This window comes from Pseudorasbora parva, chromosome 14, assembly GCF_024679245.1.
Source record: "Pseudorasbora parva isolate DD20220531a chromosome 14, ASM2467924v1, whole genome shotgun sequence".
Lineage (NCBI taxonomy): Eukaryota > Metazoa > Chordata > Actinopteri > Cypriniformes > Gobionidae > Pseudorasbora > Pseudorasbora parva.
The window spans coordinates 35,017,829-35,037,011 of record NC_090185.1 but is presented as its reverse complement, the minus strand read 5'-3'; the positions used below and the strand labels follow the sequence as shown (position 1 = coordinate 35,037,011).

The 19,183-nt window shown below is 36.9% G+C and overlaps 1 protein-coding gene across 4 annotated transcripts in view; it reads left to right on the top strand.

Moving 5' to 3' along the window:
- Nucleotides 1-19,183, top strand: part of LOC137040563 (E3 ubiquitin-protein ligase RNF123) — a 200,603-nt gene that overhangs the window by 57,230 nt on the left and 124,190 nt on the right. For all 4 annotated transcript variants that reach the window (XM_067416310.1, XM_067416308.1, XM_067416307.1 and 1 more), the window contains exons 25-32: nt 1,173-1,256; nt 2,453-2,560; nt 5,246-5,423; nt 5,552-5,626; nt 6,957-7,044; nt 7,642-7,729; nt 8,424-8,508; nt 15,579-15,718. In XM_067416310.1, coding sequence (XP_067272411.1) covers nt 1,173-1,256; nt 2,453-2,560; nt 5,246-5,423; nt 5,552-5,626; nt 6,957-7,044; nt 7,642-7,729; nt 8,424-8,508; nt 15,579-15,718 — 846 coding nt within the window. The remainder of the gene's footprint in view (nt 1-1,172; nt 1,257-2,452; nt 2,561-5,245; nt 5,424-5,551; nt 5,627-6,956; nt 7,045-7,641; nt 7,730-8,423; nt 8,509-15,578; nt 15,719-19,183) is intronic.

The following is a 19,183-nucleotide window of genomic DNA, read 5'->3' as shown; positions in this document are numbered from 1 at the left end:
ATGCTGATATTGGCAAGTAAAAAGGACATTTAAATGCAAGGATTTAAGGATTTGGAATAGTTTCTGTTTGCTCCATTTAATATTCATTTGAAACTTACATTGAAACTCTTTTCTCCTCTGCTCTTGTTTCCGCATTCTGCGCTTTCGTTTCGAAATGTTGCAGTTTGAGTTTTATGTAAATTAGGGGCAGGTCGTAGCATCACCATTGGTCCACTTAGATCGAAAGCTCTTCCTATAGCCAGTGAATCCAAGAGGGAAGTTGACGTCTTAAAGCGACTCAGTGATGGAAAGCACGTTATACTCGTAGCTTAAGTCAACAGTGGCTGGCTGAACTGAACAGTGTGAGTCGCTTTAAGACATCAACTTCACAAGCGCAGAATGCGGAAACAAGAGCAAAGGAGAAAAAAGCACAGGCATACAAAAACATGAAAATTAGAGCAGAAAACGTGATTTTGTGTGCAATTCAGATAATTTTGAATTCATGATTTAGTTTTGAAAAATATAATTTTAATCTTGTTTAATTGTTTGACTCACGCTTATTATTTTTATTTCTGTGATCGCATTGTTTGTGATTTTGGTTAACTTTACATTGATTTTTCAGTTTTGGGCGTTATATTTTCACGTGTTTTTAAAATTTTGATTCACGCTTATAATTTTTAATGTGTGACCGCAGTACATTTGGCGGGAATCTGATCCCATAGTTTTGAAAACAAAAGTGAAAGAGTAGCACAAGGTCGTATTTCTATTTAAAATAGCTCGTTGACAGGGCCGTAATACATTTTGGTTGCCCAACTGGAAGATACCATAGCCCCGGAAGTCGGGTTAGCGATTTTGCGAGCCCTGCTTGTATTATTGTATTATGCATTATGTGTATTCTCTAGCCGTTGGGTATACATCAGTTGTAGTGACTGTACTCAATAATGTTCCTGGTCTCTGCCCAAACCTCTGCCCGAACCTGGTCTCTGCCCACAGGAAAAGGTCATTGTGGTGATAATTTTCCCCTACTCCCAAAATTGGTGGCTATTTCGAACTCCAGCAGGATGGCTAGCGATTATGTTGACGCTTGAGAACAAGGGCAATTTTCTGTAGCTACATGCTTGCAGTGAATTCTGAAAACGCTGAGTCTAATTCTGTTTGTGTGTCTGTTGTATTTCTGTTGTTCATTTCTGCAGATGGTGGTTGTCTCAGATGACGTTCACGAATATGCCGTCGCCCTAAAGGATACGGAAGAGAAGATCGCACGATGCCCAAGCAGAGTAAGAACACAATCTGTGCATCTATAGGGAAACACATGCATACATTTTAGAGATATGTTATGGAAATAAACAAAACTGAGAAACAGTGTTAAACAAGTATCAGACTACCCAAACCACACAGGACACCCTAGCAACCACTTGATGAATGTGTAGCAACTTATCCTTGTGAAAAAGTAGTGCACTTAATTGTATTCTTTAAATTCTTAAAGGTACATTTAAAAAAAAAAAAATACTTGTACATATTATAATATTAATTAATTAAAAGGTTATTTAAGTGCATTTACTTAAGGCCAAAACGTAAGTGCACTTTTTAAAAAGTTAAGTTGAAAGTTTTAATTTAAAAGCATATTTTTGTCATTATTTTTTTAATAGTCTTTGTTATGCTTTAAAGTATACTTAATTTGATTGACTAACGTACTAAAACATATGCAAAGTATTTGATTATAATCTAGTTATTCAATATTACATTGAAAGTTAATATTTTTAAATACTAAATTGCAACTACATCATTACAAATATTCAGTTACAAATATAGTTAAATATGAAAATATTTTTTAATATTTCTTTTCAACTGAAAAGAAGTGAAGTATATTTTAGTTCACTATAAATATTACTATAATATTAAGATGTACTTAAGTCCTACTTAAGTTGGCTGAAATAAGCAAATCTAAAGCTCATCAATTTGCATTTAATATAAATTTAAACTACAATAAATGTAATTTAATTGCACTTAACGTGCAATAATGTATCTGAAAATATTACAATCAGTGTGTAAGTATATTCCTTGAAAATACATTATTACATTATAAGTACTCTTTTTACTTTACTCTTTATTCTTAAGGGTACATTTACACAATATTGATGTACTGACAACGAGAATGGTTTGCCTTTTCTTTTTTCGTGTACAGATGAAAAAAAAAAAAAACTTTGCGGTCGCAATTAACATTACACTATTTATGTTGATTTCTTGATTGAATCAGGTAATAGAACCATACAGTGGTTGTAAATAAAAAGCACTTTTAGAGGCCACAGTTCATTATTAGTAAAGTTTCACAGTATTTATCTTGTAATAATTTACATTTACTTTGCTTTTATAATATTTTTGTATTTAAATGCTGAAAGTATTTTATTAATACACTCTCTATTATGCTCTCTATTGTTTTGTATTTCAATTATTATATTATTTTGTTTGACAGAGGCCGGATATTCTAGATGAGTTGCAGAAAAGCCAAAAAGTGTTTGCTGAAAAGCTGAACCACCTGAGTCGTAGACTGGCCTGGATCAATGCCACCATCTACTCCAAGGTAAAGCTGACTGCACTGGCCAGAAAGTGAGGGAACATAGGGTGAACCAGCTGTCCCACTAATCTTATGCAGTGTCATTTTTGTATATACAGCATGGTATATCATTTTATGTTGAAATGCTCAGTATGAGGTGGTCTCAATTACGGATGGGTATCGATAATCGGTTCTATTTTAGAACCGGTTCAAAATTTCCCAGAACCTGTGATTCGATAAACGCATTTCAGTTCCGCTTATTGGTTCCTGTGTGCACATTTTAATGTGATTTTAAACCATCCAAGCTCAAAAGACTTTCACAATTTCACAATGTGTTTTCTGCACTCTGCACACATCCAAACAGTGCGCAATCATAATTTTAAACATTCGAGTACAAAGACAACTTGCATGCTGTTTTCAGTGCTGCAGACACACACACACACACACACGCACGAACACACACACACGCACGAACACACACACACACACACACACACACACACACACACACACACACACACACACACACACACACACACACACACACACACACACACACACACACACACACACACACACACACACACACACACACACACACACACACACACGTGTGCACAGAACGGCTTCTCATAGTGAATAGTGCACGGTAATGAATTGAGTTCTCTTCCTAGTCTTTTTGCACAACACGCAAACGGACACATAAACTCAAAAATATGTCAAAATATTATTTTGTAGTAAACCCAGTCGGTTATGTCTAAAGAAAAAATGTAAGCGTGTAACCGAATATTGGATCTGTGCAGCTCATTAAGTGTCTGCAGAGTTTCCTGATGCCTTCTCTGTGATAACGTTAATCAAACAAAAGACAACGAGAAAATCCACTCTCTGTTCTAGACAGAATTACTTTTGTAACTGTATTATTATATTAATACTATCTTAATAAAAGTGTTATTTTACATTTGATTACTTTTTCTGTACCTGAATACCTGAAAATGTTTATTTCAATCGTATCTTTGTTCAGTTGTATTTATTTCTGCAATTGCTTGTTTTTTAATTTGTTCTTTTTTTAAATGACTGAGTGTTTACTTGTCTTTAAAGGGTTAGTTAACACCACATTTTATTCTGTCGTTAAAATTCTCCCATATGTTATTCCAAACCCGTAAGACCATTGTTCATCTTCAGAACACAAATTCAAACATATTTCATAGATATACATAGACAGCAATTTAATGACCACTTTCAAAGGGCCTGAAAGGTAGTAAAGACATTGTTAAAATAGTCCATGTGACTGCAGGGGTTCAACCTTAATTTTATGAAACAAGAAGAATAATTTTGTTTGCACAAATGTACCAAAAATAACTTAATTCAACAAATTCTTATTGTCTTTGCCAGTCTCTTACACTGTTTACTCAATGCAGAGCTTCCTAGTTCTGCGCCAGAATGGCGGCTCACCATTGGCCGATGCTGTTTACATGAGCACCACGACACACGAGTGTGGTGCTGATGCATAAGCTAGCCAATAGTGGGCCAGCATTCTGACTTAGAACTAGGAAGCTCTGCATTGAGTAAACAGTGTAAGAGACTGGCAAAGACAATAAGAATTTGTTGAATAAAGATTTGTATTTTTGTTAGTTTTTTGAAATGGAAAATTATATTAGTTAGTTTGTTTTTGCTAAGGTCTTTTTAAACCATAGACAAAAATTTCTAGCCTGTTGATTTTTGTTTATGGTATTTATCTACAATTAAATGTTTTGTTATACGACTTAGATATCCTTCACATTTATTCTTATTGTCTTAACATTTTTTTTTTTTTTTTTTACCTCAGTAGACTTTAAATTAGGAATCGATAAGCAGGAATCGGAATCATTCAAATTAAAACAACATCTAACCCTAGTATTGTGGATTTTTCCTTACCATTTTCCTTTTTATTAGTTGTTAAATTTTTTTATTGGAACCGGAATTGTTAGGTGGAACCGGAACTGGAAAATTAATTATGATCCCCAACCCAGTCTCAAGACTGTCATCTGTTTACATGTACAATGTTCCCCATAAACTGCAGACATTTATGTCAGGTTCTTCAAAAGTGTATTTCTGAACATCAAGTATTGTGTATACTTTAAATGCCACTGCATTTATCAAAGAACTTTCTGCATACAATATATATATATATATATATATATATATATATATATATATATATATATATATATATATATATATATATATATATATATATATATATATATATATATATATATATATATATATATATATATATATATAATTTATTTTTAATATGTCTTACGATATTTATTTATTTAGATGTAAGATGTAGACATTTTAACTATAACAATCTGTTTTAAAGGGGTCTTATGATATATATGTATGTATGTATGTATATCTGAATTTGTTTGTTCATTTACTTAGCTGCAAAAATGCCAGAAATATAAAAGACTAATAGTTAGTCAGTTTTAAAGGGTTCTCATTAATTAATTAATTAATTAATTAATTCATTCATTCATTCATTCATTCATAGACTAAGAGAAATAGTTAATGTTGAAAAATGGTTAATGTGTTACACGTTTACTAAATCACAAAAGAGGAAGGCAAGGCATTGTCAAAATGTTTTTGTTGTTGTTGCATTTTCTGCTAAAAGGTTAGTTGGAAGCATTTGTTTGTCCTGCTTTATTCAAATAATATTTTTGAATGTAGGATAAGATGCTGGATGTATACTGGCTCCTACGGGTGTGCATCCGTACCATCGAGCATGCGGACAGCACAGGCTCCCTGTTCGCATTCATGCCCGAATTCTACCTCAACGTGGCCATGAACAGCTACAGCGCCCTCAAGAACTACTTCAGCCCTTCCAACTGCATGGAAGAACTTCCAGGTCACTCTCAGTTACTCTTCACAACCGCTTCTAGTGCAAGAATCTTAAAGGTTCTCAAATGTAATTTGTATCTGAACTTTGACCTTTCCAGAGCACACTTATACTTCTGTCATGTTTATCACTCTCAGGTTATGAAGACACACTCGCGCAGCTCGCAGCCATTCTCGCCAAACACTTCGCCGATCCACGCATCATTGGGACAGGTAAGAACCTCTGCCTTCTGCCGACATACACACTTTAGCTGTTCATTTGTTTGGACTAATCCATTCATCCATCCATCCATCCGTCTGTCCGTCCGTCCGTCCGTCCGCCCGCCCGCCCGTCCGCCCGTCTGTCCGTCCGTCCGTCCGTCCGTCCGTCCATCCATCCATCCATCCATCCATCCATCCATCCATCCATCCATCCATCCATCCATCCATCCATCCATCCATTCATCCAGCTGTCCATTTGACAGTCTATTTTTTGTCTGTCCATCCATCCTTCCGTCTAGGTGACGGTCTGTTTTCCCATCTGTCTGTCTGTCTGTCTGTCTGTCTGTCTGTCTGTCATTCTTCTATCCATCCCTCCCTCAATCCATCCAACCCTCCTATAATCTGTTTATTTTCTATTGATCTGTTCACCCATTCATTCTTTCATCCTTCCATCCCACAGTCTATTAATTTTTTATGCCGTTCATCCAATCCCTGCCATCCATCTTTTCAACCTACCTGCCTCTGTTAATATTCTGTTCCCACTAACTGCAGGAAAAGACTGCATGTGAATGGCCCAAAAATACATAGAATAATCAATTCGTTGGCTGTTTTAATGGGAATTCTTTAACCTAATATACCCGTTGGCTTGTACCGTTCATCACTTCGGTTCATTTCTCACGTAAAGGTATAATTAAAAGCTTCCTCTCTCAGCTCTCAGGCAACATGAAGTCATTTGCGTGATGAGTTGTAGCCGCAGTATTTTCTTAATCCTGTTTAAGGTTAGGACTATGAAATACTCTAGACTCCTCAATCATGAGCAATGTGCTATGCAAATGAACAGATGTTATTAGACACGACCCATTTGTTTAAATTTCATTTCACAAGCAGCCTTTTTATTATCTTCGCACTCTGTTATGCTGATGTATTTAGATTTTTTTTGCATATTTATCTTGTTTTCTGTGGGCTCGTTACCAAATACTTCATTTCTAACAATGGTTGTTGCACAGTCTGTTTTTAATATGGATGAGTTTTACATTTCAGCTGGCTTTTTATTTCTGAATAGCTCTTCCTTTGTTGCCATATCTAGTGATTAAAATCACTAGACAAAATGTATTTGTGCCGTTTTGAACCAGGACCTTTTTTCTCAACAAAGGGAAACTTTAGGGGTTGGGAAGTCATTAAAGCTTCTGCAAATAGAACAATCAAATGCAAGAAATACTACCTTTTTAAAGATAATGTGAATTTCCATTTGCAACCTATTTTAAATGTGTAGCATTTTAGAATAAATCAGGACTGAGAAATAGATGGAATCATTTTCTTCCTATGTAATTTTCATCCACAGATATCAAAGATTCACTGATGCAAGCTTTGGCCAGTTACGTTTGTTACCCACAATCCCTGCGTGCTGTTGAGAGGATCCCAGAAGAACAGTAAGTGCTTAAGGCCAAGTTCTCAGTGCAGTGATTAATCTGATTTTGTCAATACATTACTTGTTTTCGTTTCACCATAGGTCAGAAAATACTCTATATTTGTTATACTATATTTGTTTTATTCTGTTTGTTTTTGATAGTTTTGTTTTGTACCTTTGTTTTTTGTTTTTTGTTTGATGGTTGAAGGTTTAATAGTGTTTTTGATGATTTAGTTTTGCCTTGTTTTCAAAAGTTAGTTTTGTTCTTTTGTTTTTGATAAATTTGTGATGGTTTATTTTTTACTTTGTTTTGGAAGGTTTTGTTCTTTTGTTTGGTTTTTAAGTTTAATTTAGCTTTTGTGTTTATTTTTGGCTTGGTTTATTTTAGTTTGTTGATGATGACTTGTTTTTGTTTTAAAACACTCATTATATCAATATGGTCACTTGTAAAAACCATAAAACCAGCCCCTTAGAATGATTCTAGCCATTTTGAGAAATGTTCTGCAAAATTACGTGCAATATGTATCAGACAATCTACTTTTCTTGTATAATGTTTTTTTTTTCCTTTGGTTTTTGATTTTTTTTGTATAATCATTATTTATTATGTAATATCTTTTAGGCGGATGGCTATGATGAGAAACTTACTGGCTCCATATGAACAGAGACCTTGGGCTCAAACCAACTGGATCCTAGTTCGTCTTTGGAGGGTATGCTGCGTTTCTTTTACTGCCTTACACAGTCCTTACCCCCCCCCCCCCATTCCACTCACTCCTTTCTTTTTATCTTCTACTTGCCTTTCCTCTCTCCCCATTATGCCAATAGATTCCAGCTCAGAATAGGTGCAATTATATCAGAGCCATTATGCTGCATATCTCCGATGTTTCCATGTAACAATGCTGGTGACTCCCATTTAGTTGTTTAACATTTATCGTGTTCTTATTGCTCAAAAAATGGGTGCATTGTTTTGTATCTTTTAAAAAAAGCATTATTGGGTTTATTCATCCACAAATATATGATTATGGGTCTGTTCTTGATCATTTTAAGAGTTTATTTGAGTGTTGTTTTGTTGTTGTCATTTGAATTTATCCCAAATCACTGTACAGAAAAAAACTTTTCCTCTTTTCTGAACAGTGATCTGTGATAAGGCTCTTTTAGGCCACACACAGTCTAAAATGATTTCTTAAACATGATTTGTACAATTTTGTTTTACCATAAACCCGCTAAACATGGGTTAATGCAGTCATGGGTTATTTAATGCATCTTGATTATTTACATGCAAGATGGTACATGCAAGTTGAATTCTACAACAAATGTATACACTTTTTTGAGCTTAAAACTGTTGTCAGTTCCACAACTTTGCAGCCTACTCTTGGTCTCATATTTTATTCCACCTGTCTACAGGGTTGTGGCTTTGGCTACAGGTACACACGTCTGCCTCATCTGCTCAAGACCAAACCGGAGGACGCCAACCTGCCCAGCCTGCAAAGTGAGTGACTGTCCTATCTTTATTTTCAGCCCATCTTCAAACTTTATTTTTTCTATTTTTTTGTGTTTTCTCTCTATCGGAGAGAAATGCACTATCGGAGTCTGTCATTTTTATTGATGTCCCACAATGTTTTACAAGTCAAAACCCAGAAAACACTAGATGCAGAGACTCATTTATATGAGCAGTCAAAGCACAAACACTTATTAATCATCGTAACCACCTCATAAACAGTTATATCAATGATTAGCCAAGAAAGAGTTTTTCTTAGAAATATCCTTGAATTCTGTCAAATTAGAGTAGGTTTGTTTGTTAAATCCTTGCAAGGTACACCAAAACTATATCAAGTACCATAGCCTTACTGTGCAATAACTGTTATATACACCGATCAGGCATACAATTTTGACATTATGAGGTGAAATTAATAACACTGATGATCTCTTCATTACGGCACCTGCTAGTGGGTGGGATATATTAGGCAGCAAGAGAACATTTTGTCCACAACGTTGATGTGTTAGAAGCAGGAAAAATGGGCAAGCATAAGGATTTGACCAAGTTTGCCAAGGGCCAAATTGTGATGGCTAGACGACTGGGTCAGAGAATCTCCAAAACTGCAGCTCTTGTGGGGTGTTCCCAGTCTGCAATGGTCTGTATCTATCAAAAGTGCTCCAAGGAAGAAACAGTGGAGAACTGGCGACAGGGTCATGGGCGGCCAAGGCTCATTGATGCACGTGGGAGCGAAGACTGGCCTGTGTGGTCCAATCAAACAGATGAGCTACTGGAGCTCAAATTGCTCGAGAAGTTGCTGGTTCTGATAGAAAGGATAGATATTTGTTTGTTTGTTTGTTTATTTACTTTAAACATGTATTTATTCAATTTGAAAATGGGTAAGAACTTTGCAGATTTTGCTTTATTGAACTTGCAAGTTTGGGGCAAAATGGCCATTTTCTTTTATCGGAGTAAGGTCATAAACGGCTTAAGCATAAACTGGTCCCAACAGGTAGTTTTCCCCGTTTACATGCAAACCAGTAAACTGACAACACAAGTAAACCGCGTTTACATGACTTTATTAATAAACCAGGTTATTTCCCTGTAGTGACGTCAAAAATAATAATGTCCGTATCTGACTTGGAGTATTCCAAATGTTTCGTCAGTTGTGATGTTAAATAAAGTGTGCACCGTGTCGGCGGGAGATTTACGGCTCATATTATCCCTCATGCAGTTACAGATGCAGCGTTTTGACTGAACCTCTTCTACTTCTGCTGCATGATATGAGAACACATCTTTACAATTTTCTGGGTCTTAAGAGAGTGCGTTTGTGATATATGTCCTTATTTCATGCAAAACGCTCGCTCACTATGTATGGATGCATTTAAATCTGCTCTAAGTTTGCGTTTTTGTCACTTATCACACATGCGCACTTAATGCATTTACATGCCAGGGTACAATCAGGGTAAGAGGCAAAAAACTGGTTATTCCATTAAGCTGATATTTGTGTGTTATCAGTTTACTGGTGTATATTTAAACATGCCCATTGCCTAACAGGGTTGCTGTCAAATTAATTGAACATCATTTCAGCAGAATAGAAAAGTACAAAAGCTGCATGTACATTTGCATGAGTGGACAGTAAGATTACCAACTGTTTTGGCATCCATCTGACATCAAATGATCTTTGTTCTTTGTTCCTGTCCCTGGAAACTACATCCCCACTGACGTTGTTAGAAAGTTTAGACATATAATGTAGAACACAGAGCACAGATGCTGTGACTTTACTAGAGCGGTTTTGACATCATGCCATTCCTCTGAAAGACTGTAAAAAGTCTCCTTGTTTCTAACTCATTAAAGTCAAACGTTGCAACTTCATACACACACATAGTCTCATTGAGGACGTGACTATTCACTTGTCCATTATTTCTCTCTGCAGCCTGTCAGATCAATACTATCCAAGAGACTATCCATTAGATCAAACCATCCATTGCATCCGCAGAGATATTTCCCTTTATCAATTTATTTTAAAGCTGTATACTCTGAATTTTAATCACTCACAGTTTACTTTCAGTATATTTTTTGATTGCATAAAAGATGACCCTCTCATTGTATTGGCAGGTCCTTCAGGAAACAGTAATTCTGGATGGTAAAAACCTGTTAACTGACATCTTGCAAGCCTTATGTTGCTTTTAAAGGTCAACATGTTTGCAACTGATTTTACTTTGGTGATGTGACGTATATTTCAGAGGGAAACAGGATGTTCAATAATAATAATAATAAAAAAATAAAAAAACATGTACTCTAAATGATCTATTAGGAATTGATTGGATTGTCAAAAGGGTCAATTTGCTTACCAGAAGTAAGGCTAGTAGTGCGTAATAAGGAGACCAATGCTTAGCGGAGGGAATCAATTGTAAAGTTGTCTTTGTGAAGGGACACTTGTCTTGACACTTGAGCTTGTCTTGTATGTGATACATGAATTCCTTCCTTGGTCTGTTGAGTCTTGTCTCAATGCTAATTCCATCTTTTTCCACTCTCATTTGCATGACATCCAGGGGATTTGTCAATTGCTAGCTTTCAAAGTAAGTTTTGTTCCATTTGGTAGATTTCACCTTTTGCTGACCCCTATAAAACTAGTTATAGTGCTGGTTTGTACCATTTTTGAAGATGTAGTTTTGCCAGATTTTGTTATGTTTGCTCCCTCAGACCCTTCTAGCCATGTCTTGTCCTTGCCAGTAGTTTGCTGTTTTTTCCCCTCAGTAATTGTGCTCAGTATCATGTGATTAATGTCACCTCTGTGTCCTACTCCAAAATATTAGTTAATTATGCTGGTAAAAATGCTGGCCACAGTCCAAATTAATATTTAATATTAATATTATTTAAATAACAGTTTTCACTTAAATATCATAGTTAACTAGTTGACTCGGTGATCTGGTTGGAGTAGATAATCAACCAAAGCTTCACTATGTTTCTCACACAAATCTATGATTTCAGAAGAATTAAGCACAAAAATTGTGAACTACTTTCATGGTGGGTTTCCATCTTTTTTTTTTTTTTTTTTCTGCTTTAAAGCTTCAGTATTAAGTTGTAATTGCATTAAGAGTGACCAACACATTTAGCTAAATGTATCCTTTTGTGTTCATGGAAGAGAAATCAATGCAGGCTTGAATTGACATGAGGGTGAAGTAATCTTTTAAAGGTTTTCCTATCCATTTTGTTTATCGGATCCTACCTTACAGCAATTTCAAATTAAATTGACTCCTCGGTAACAGAGTGATTGCTCGCCTCTCAGCGCCTGGAGTTCTGAAACATGTGCGCCGTGCCATAGCTGCCTACTGGTGTGGTCTCGCTTATGGCTTTTCTTTCCATGTTCATTCTTCCCTTATTGCCCCTGAGCCCTTATTATCCAAGCTGCCACTTACATGGACTTCATCTAATTAAACATAAAGGTTGTATCTCTATCAGAGGCCTGCAACTCAGTGTCTAATAATTAGCTTTACTTAGAACTTTATTGCCATTGCTTGCTCTTGCTTTTAACACTGTGCTCCAAGGCTTTTAGGATGTTTGTGATCGCTGTACTTTTCCAGATAAGGTATTAAATTACCTTGTGTCCTCTTTGTGTGCATATAATGAGAGAGAGTGCCCTTTCTATGTTCTCAAGATGCGGTCAGATAGCAGTAATAGAACGGCAAGGGGGCAGGGGCAATGATTTCCCATCAGCCATCAGTTTTGTTGTTTCATTAATTTGTTATTTGGTGTTGTCATTCTGTTCGAAATGCAATGCGCAGATCTGATTGTTTCTCATGTCATAGGCACTGGAATTGTATTTGCTGTTTTGTCTTATTATTGAGTAATCAGGGTTGTGGGTTGAATGAAAAAGGTGGAGTTTTCATGGAAAAATGGTTTTCAATTTCCGTCAAGATGTTCTCATGTGATTTGAGAGTATATGGATAGACAGACATACTCACATCAGAACTGCTCTATCTCTTTGATTGCCTCCCCTTGGCGAAAAGCACAATCACGATTATCGTTGGGCAGCGGTGATACCTGATTCAGGCATACCTGAATCGTCAGTACTGCTTTTTAAATACAGAGCCTGCCTCTCCTTGAGGCTGATCTCTTCCCCAGGGCATGCACAATGGTTTCCCCGCAGATCCAGGAAAAGAGTGTGAAGGGAATCCCATTTAACCAGAAGTAGTCACATTATCTGCTTTCTTTCAAAAACCAAGGTTAACATTGCAGATGACTGACCAAGAGACTGGTTGTATGATGGTAAAGTTTAGCTAAAGTTATTAACGCCTTGTCAATGCTGCCTTTAACCTTCTGGGTTCCTTATGCAAATTATATTTTAGTGAACTTCTCTGACACCATACATGTCACGGTTTTAAGTTCATAAATCAGGGCTGTTCAGAAAGACTATTGTTTTGAGGTTTCACCAGGACAACTTTAAGTCTTAAAAAATGAATGAATGATAAAATGTAGCACTCTTATGGAAATATGATAACATTTTGTAATATTTATTATGACAAATTTTCAAAATGTTCGATATATAAATCAACATCTTAGGAAAATGTTATGGGTTTTTTAATGAAAATATGACTTTCAAAATGGCATTGATTTCATACATGTCCACTGAACTTAAAGCATTAGAACTTAAAGAACTTAAAGCATGTTTATCAGGCATTTTGAGACACACAACAAGTGAAAGCAAATAACATATCAATGTTTATATAAAATATTACATTATATTACGAAGATAGCAACTATTGCTCTCATTATTACACTTCTACACTTATTCAGAGATAGTTGCACAATGCATGCACAATGGTTTCCCCATAGGTCCAGGGGCCGGATTCACGAAACATTCTTAAGAATAATATTCTTCTTAACTGTTAATTTCTTCTTATTTTCTAACTTAAGAAAACAAAAAGAATAATATTTTGTATTCTCAAAAACTTTTCATAATGCTCTTATCTTTTTTCTCAAGATTGCTCTTAAGGTAACATGTTAGAAGTATTCATGTTCCAGAAAAGAATGTTCTTAATAATCATCGTAAATAACTTCTTAAAGTTAGCATAACCTCCAACCTATCTTAAATACCTAAATGTAAGATGTTTGATGAATTTATTTTGGTTGTTTAAAAAATTAAACATTACAACATAACAGTAGCTAGCTAAATACAATATATTATAGTAGCATGAATATGGACGAGTACTCTGAAAATCGACCTTTTACACGTATATGCAATAGCGAGGCAGCACAACACACAGATACCGGACATTCACTGTAGAGGGAGCACAAGAAAGACAGAGTGCAAATTAATGGGAAAGACCACTGCATCTTGAGACAGGCTTTTAAAAATAACGATTAACGATTTAATCGTTATGACACAGCACGTTAAAAACAGGATGCAGAGTGATTAACTCTCGTCAAGCCAGTCACAACGAAAATAGTCTGCACACTATTTATGATATTTACGGTAATCTGCAGGCAGCTGAAAAAGATGGGCTTTCAGGTGTTTTTCATTCAGCGAGTATTCAGCAATTCCCGCATTTCAAAAAGTAACACCAAATAACACCTTTAATTTTCTTCTTAAAGCTACACTGTGTAACTTTTTTAGATTATTCTTAGCTAAAAACCACTTAGTTCTTTCAAAAACATATGTGCTCATTAATGTATATTTACTTCTTTCAAGTTATAAAGTATTCTCGTAAGTTTATAATATGCCATTGAAAATACATACGGGAGAGGGGTTCGAATGCTGGTCGCCATGTTGCCCCACCATCTTGAAAGTACATTAGCCAAAGAGGGACATACCCATAAATTCAAGCTTCGCCTTTCACGTTTTAACACTCGATGGCACCGTGTCGAATGTGAAGAGGGGCATTGCCATATTAATCTTGGACTAAATCGGCCAACGTAGGAGTTAAAACTAAATCAGAATTGAGAGGAACAGAAACTATTATTCCCTGGATGGTCATATACCTTTTCACCGCTAGATGGGGGAAAATATCACATAGTGTAGCTTTAAGAAAAAATGAAGATGTTTTTCAGAAAATATTTAAGAATTGCACTTAGGAACATTCTTACAAACTTCTTAGAATTTATCTTAAGAATTTTCTTGAGAATTTTCTTGTGAATCCGGCCCCTGGAAAGGAGTGGGAAGAGAATCTCTTCCAGACACCAGAAGTAGAGTCGGTTTACATGCTTTCAAAGACTAAGAGGCTGCCCATGTGATTAGGTGCAGCTGTTGATATCGTCTTTTCACTGCTGCCTTTAAATGCAAAGCATGCCTTTCCTCGGGAGTGGTCTCAGGTGCATCTTCCTGTTCAAGAAAGGATCTGGCAGTGAATCTTACACTTCTGGAGGTAGAGTTGCCATACTAAGTTTCTGGGACAGAAGCACATGTTGAAGCTGACTGATTGGCTCACTTTGAACCTCATACTGTAGTTTCAAGAAGGGAGCTGGCAGTGAATCCTACACTTCTGGAGGTAGAGTTGGCGTTCCAAGTCTCCGACCAACTGGCTTACTTTCCTTGTAAAGCCAAATTCGAACGGTTAAAATACCTCGCCAATTGGGATAGAAATCTCAGGTACACATTTGTGCATTTATAAGATACAAAGGACTACCTTTGAGGGCACTACCCAAGTGTCTTGCAAAAAGTTTTTTTTTCTGATGACTACCAACTCTCACATATCAGGACCCTGCCCCTACCTGAACCTTTATTAACACCTCTAGATCTTTATGGACAGGACACCACATCCTCATTCAGTTCAACTTCATTCTCCCATGGACTCTTGATTCCCTATATTTAATGTTATAATGTAATCATTTCAAATGCCTCTTTATCTGTCTTTGCTCATCCTGTCACATGATGTAAGGGGTGTTTGTCTATTTTTATTGTTTAGCAATAAGGTATCATGATCACACGCACTGCATATCCTAAAGTTTAGGGGGAAAAAATGCTGATTTGATCATTGTGCGTTCACTGGTCCACTTTTATTTTATTCACAAACATAAAGGCATTTACGAAAATAAGATTAATGTTGTATTAAATAAATGTCCTTTTCTCTGATTGGCTACAGAGCCCTGTCCATCACTTCTGCTGCAGAGACACATGGCTGAACTCCTTAGTCAAGACAAAGACATGGCTGCCAGTTTCCTCAATAGCGTCTTAAACCAGCTCAACTGGGCCTTTTCCGAATTCATTGGCATGATACAGGAGGTAAGAAACTTGTTGTCTGACCTCAGATCTGCTAATGTGTAAGACAAACAGAAAGTCCTACCCCAGACTCCAGAAGCCAGACATGTCGACCCACTGAAACAAACTGCAATATTTTGAGAGCATCAGTGAACATGGGTTAAGGTTTTCTAACTAAAACTCACATCCTTTTTTTTAAATGACAGAGTTTAAATCAAACATTACTGTCCTGTTGATTAGCCCTGAAATACTGTGCACTAACTCAATCAGAGCTGGTAAATTATACATAATGCCAATGTAATCATGACTGCCACTTGATATTTGAACTGAAATACCATCATCTTGCATTTTCAGTGTAAAATTATTCTTTGCATAGGGCAAGTTAATTAGACTTTGTAATGCTTTCGATTGTGTCGATAAAAAGTGGTTTTTGAAGAAAATGTACTGAAAATGTAAAATGCAAGGGTTTTGTTCTTAGTATTTGCTAAGGCATTGTTTGGCATTTTTTGTGGCTTCTAGGTTATTGCTATGAGCTCCCGTAAAGGGTTTGTTCACCCAAAAATGAGATTTATGTCATTAAAGGGGGGGGTGAAACACTCAGTTTCAGTCAATCTCATGTCAATCTTGAGTACCTATAGAGTAGTATTGCATCCTTCATATCTCCAAAAAGTCTTTAGTTTTATCATATTTATAAAAGAAATATAGGCTGTACCGAGTCTTTCCGGAAAAAAACGAGCGCCTGGAGGCGTATCGTGTGGGCGGAGCTAAAGAATGACAAGCGCGCAAAGCGGTGACGTCCTCAAGCGTGGAGAAACCCAGCTATCTCAGCTAATACAGATAATGATCCACAATCAAATCTGAGGGAGAAATAAATTGAACAGGAGAAACGGCAACAGCAGGACGTCGTTCTCTGTGGTATGTAAGTTACTGTATTTAATGGCCTCTCCACATTTCTGTGTGTTTACTCGCAGTGTATGAGGACATGATTCGGTTTATGGACTATTGTATGCGACTAGACCTTAGAAGTAGCAAGCAAAACGGTTTTGCACGTCAGAATACTGTAACGTTATACAGAGAACAACAATGGAGTAACCGTTAGCGCATTTGAATGACGAAGCACGCGATCGTGTCGTTTACTGATGTTTACTCATGCGACGGTAGCCAATAGCAGAGACATTTGAAGCAGTTTAAGTTAACTCACCGTCGAAGCTTTATCGCTGGGACCGCTCCGTCAAAAACACACTTCTTTGGTATGATTTGGTAAAGTCCTGTGACAGCAGTGGCGTGTAAATCCATTTTGAGACGCAACTAAAACGATGTTGTCAAGCTTCCCGTCATTTCTGCGTTCAAATCGGTTCAAATGCAGCGCTGCCTTCCCGGAATGCTGTGCTGAAGCGTTGAAGTCGCTCAACGTCACCCATAGGAATAAAGTGGAGCGCGGCGCCACATAAGTGTTCACGGACGACTGGATCTGCATCTGAGAGACTGTTTACAGCGTGCTCTAGTCACGCGCGCGCACCCTACCGGGAGAAGAGCCTGTACAGCCCATACAAGGACCTTCCGCTCTTATTAACGTCAAGTAGACCCATACTCGAAAAAAACTCGCCGAAACTTGTGAGAAACCGGAAGGAGTATTTTTGACACAGAAATACTCCATCAAACGTCCAACATTAGTTTTTGAAACTTTGTCTATGTTTAGGATGGGAATCCAAGTCTTTAACAGTGTAAAAAGCTCAGTATGCATGAAACAGCATTTCACCTCCCCTTTAATGACTCTCCGTAATGTCGTTCCACACCCGTAAGACCTCCGTTCATCTTCAGAAAACAGTTTAAGATATTTTATATTTAGTCCGACAGCGTATCTAAGTGTATGCACACTTTACTGTCCATATCCAGAAAGGGAATAAAAACATCATCAAAGTAGTCCATATGTGACATCAGTTAGTTAGTTAGAATCTCTTGAAGCATCGAAAATACCTTTTGGTCCAAAAATAACAAAAACTACGAGTTTATTCAGCATTGTCTTCTCTTCCGTGTTTGTCTTCAAACCTTAAATAAAGATTCAAAGGGTTATGAATCAGCTTATTGATTCATGATTTAAATCGCGTGCCAAACTGCTGAAATCACGTGACCGTGACATTGGCGATCCAAATCATGAATCAATATGCTGATTCATAACCGCTTGAATCTTTATTTGAGGTTTGTAAACAAACAGAGAAGAGAAGAGAATGCTGAATAAAGTTGTCGTTTTTGTTATTTTTGGACCAAAATGTATTTTCGATGCTTCAAGAGATTCTAATTAACCAACTGATGTCACATATGGACTACTTTGATGATGTTTTTATTCCCGTTGTGGACATGGACAGTATAGTGTGCCTACACTTAGATATGGTGTCGGACTAAATATAAAATATCTTAAACTGATGAACGGAAGTCTTACAGTGTGGAATGACATTAGGGTGAGCATTAATGACATACATTTCATTTTTGGGTGAACTAACCCTTTAAGTGTTCTGATTGGGCTTTGTAGGTGTTCTGGGTTATTTTTAGGGTGTTGCTAGGAGGTTGCTACAGGGTTCTGGGTTGTTGCCAGGGCATCGCTAAGGTATTATGAATGGCTGGTGGCGGGTTGATTGGCAGTTGATATGGTGATTTAGTAGCTAGCACTTGGTAAGCAGTTGCTATGATATTGTGGGTTGTTTACAGGGATTCGATTGGTGGTTACTGGTGTGTTTTGGACGGTTGTCAGGGCGCTGCTAAGGTACAATTGCCAAGATGTTTTGAGCTAGAAATATTAAATACATATTTGGTAGTTCCTTTGGTTTCTAGGACGTTGTTAGGCAATATTCTTAAGTGATATTATGCCTTTTTTCAACAAGCCACATGATTTGAGGTATCATTCATGTTGCGCAAACACATATACAGTTTATATTTAATTAATGTATAACCAAAGCATAAAACTTAAGATGATGTGAAACTATTCTTTTGCATGCTTGCAAGCACTAGTACTTCCTTCAGGAAATGCAAATGTAGTTGTATCAATTCACCCTGTTAACAACTTCATCCAGCTGCATGTTTATTTGATAATTTAGACACCATGGAAACAACCTTTTGGGAAGAGTAGCGCACCAGCCCCTCCTGTGGTAGGGCCATTACTAAACGTGGGCTTTGGAGTCTTAGGCGGAGATACAGAAGAAAGCAAACCCCTCCTGATCTATAATGGCGGTGAATTAAACCTCAGTCATGAAAGCACTTTCTCACCAGCCTTTATCCTCTACTCTTAAATCAATGCCTTTCAGGAGAGCTGATACGCTGAAATTCTGCTTATTGCAGACTGGACTGCGATTCTTATGCTACTTTGCTTGGAGGATGACTGGCTCTTATAAGCGCCTTTCATCTGCAATGATCCAGGAATTAAGAGGCAGTGGTCTCCAGGGGAATTTGTGATGTGTTTACTGCCTCAGTTTCAGTGAGCGCTAAATTGGAATG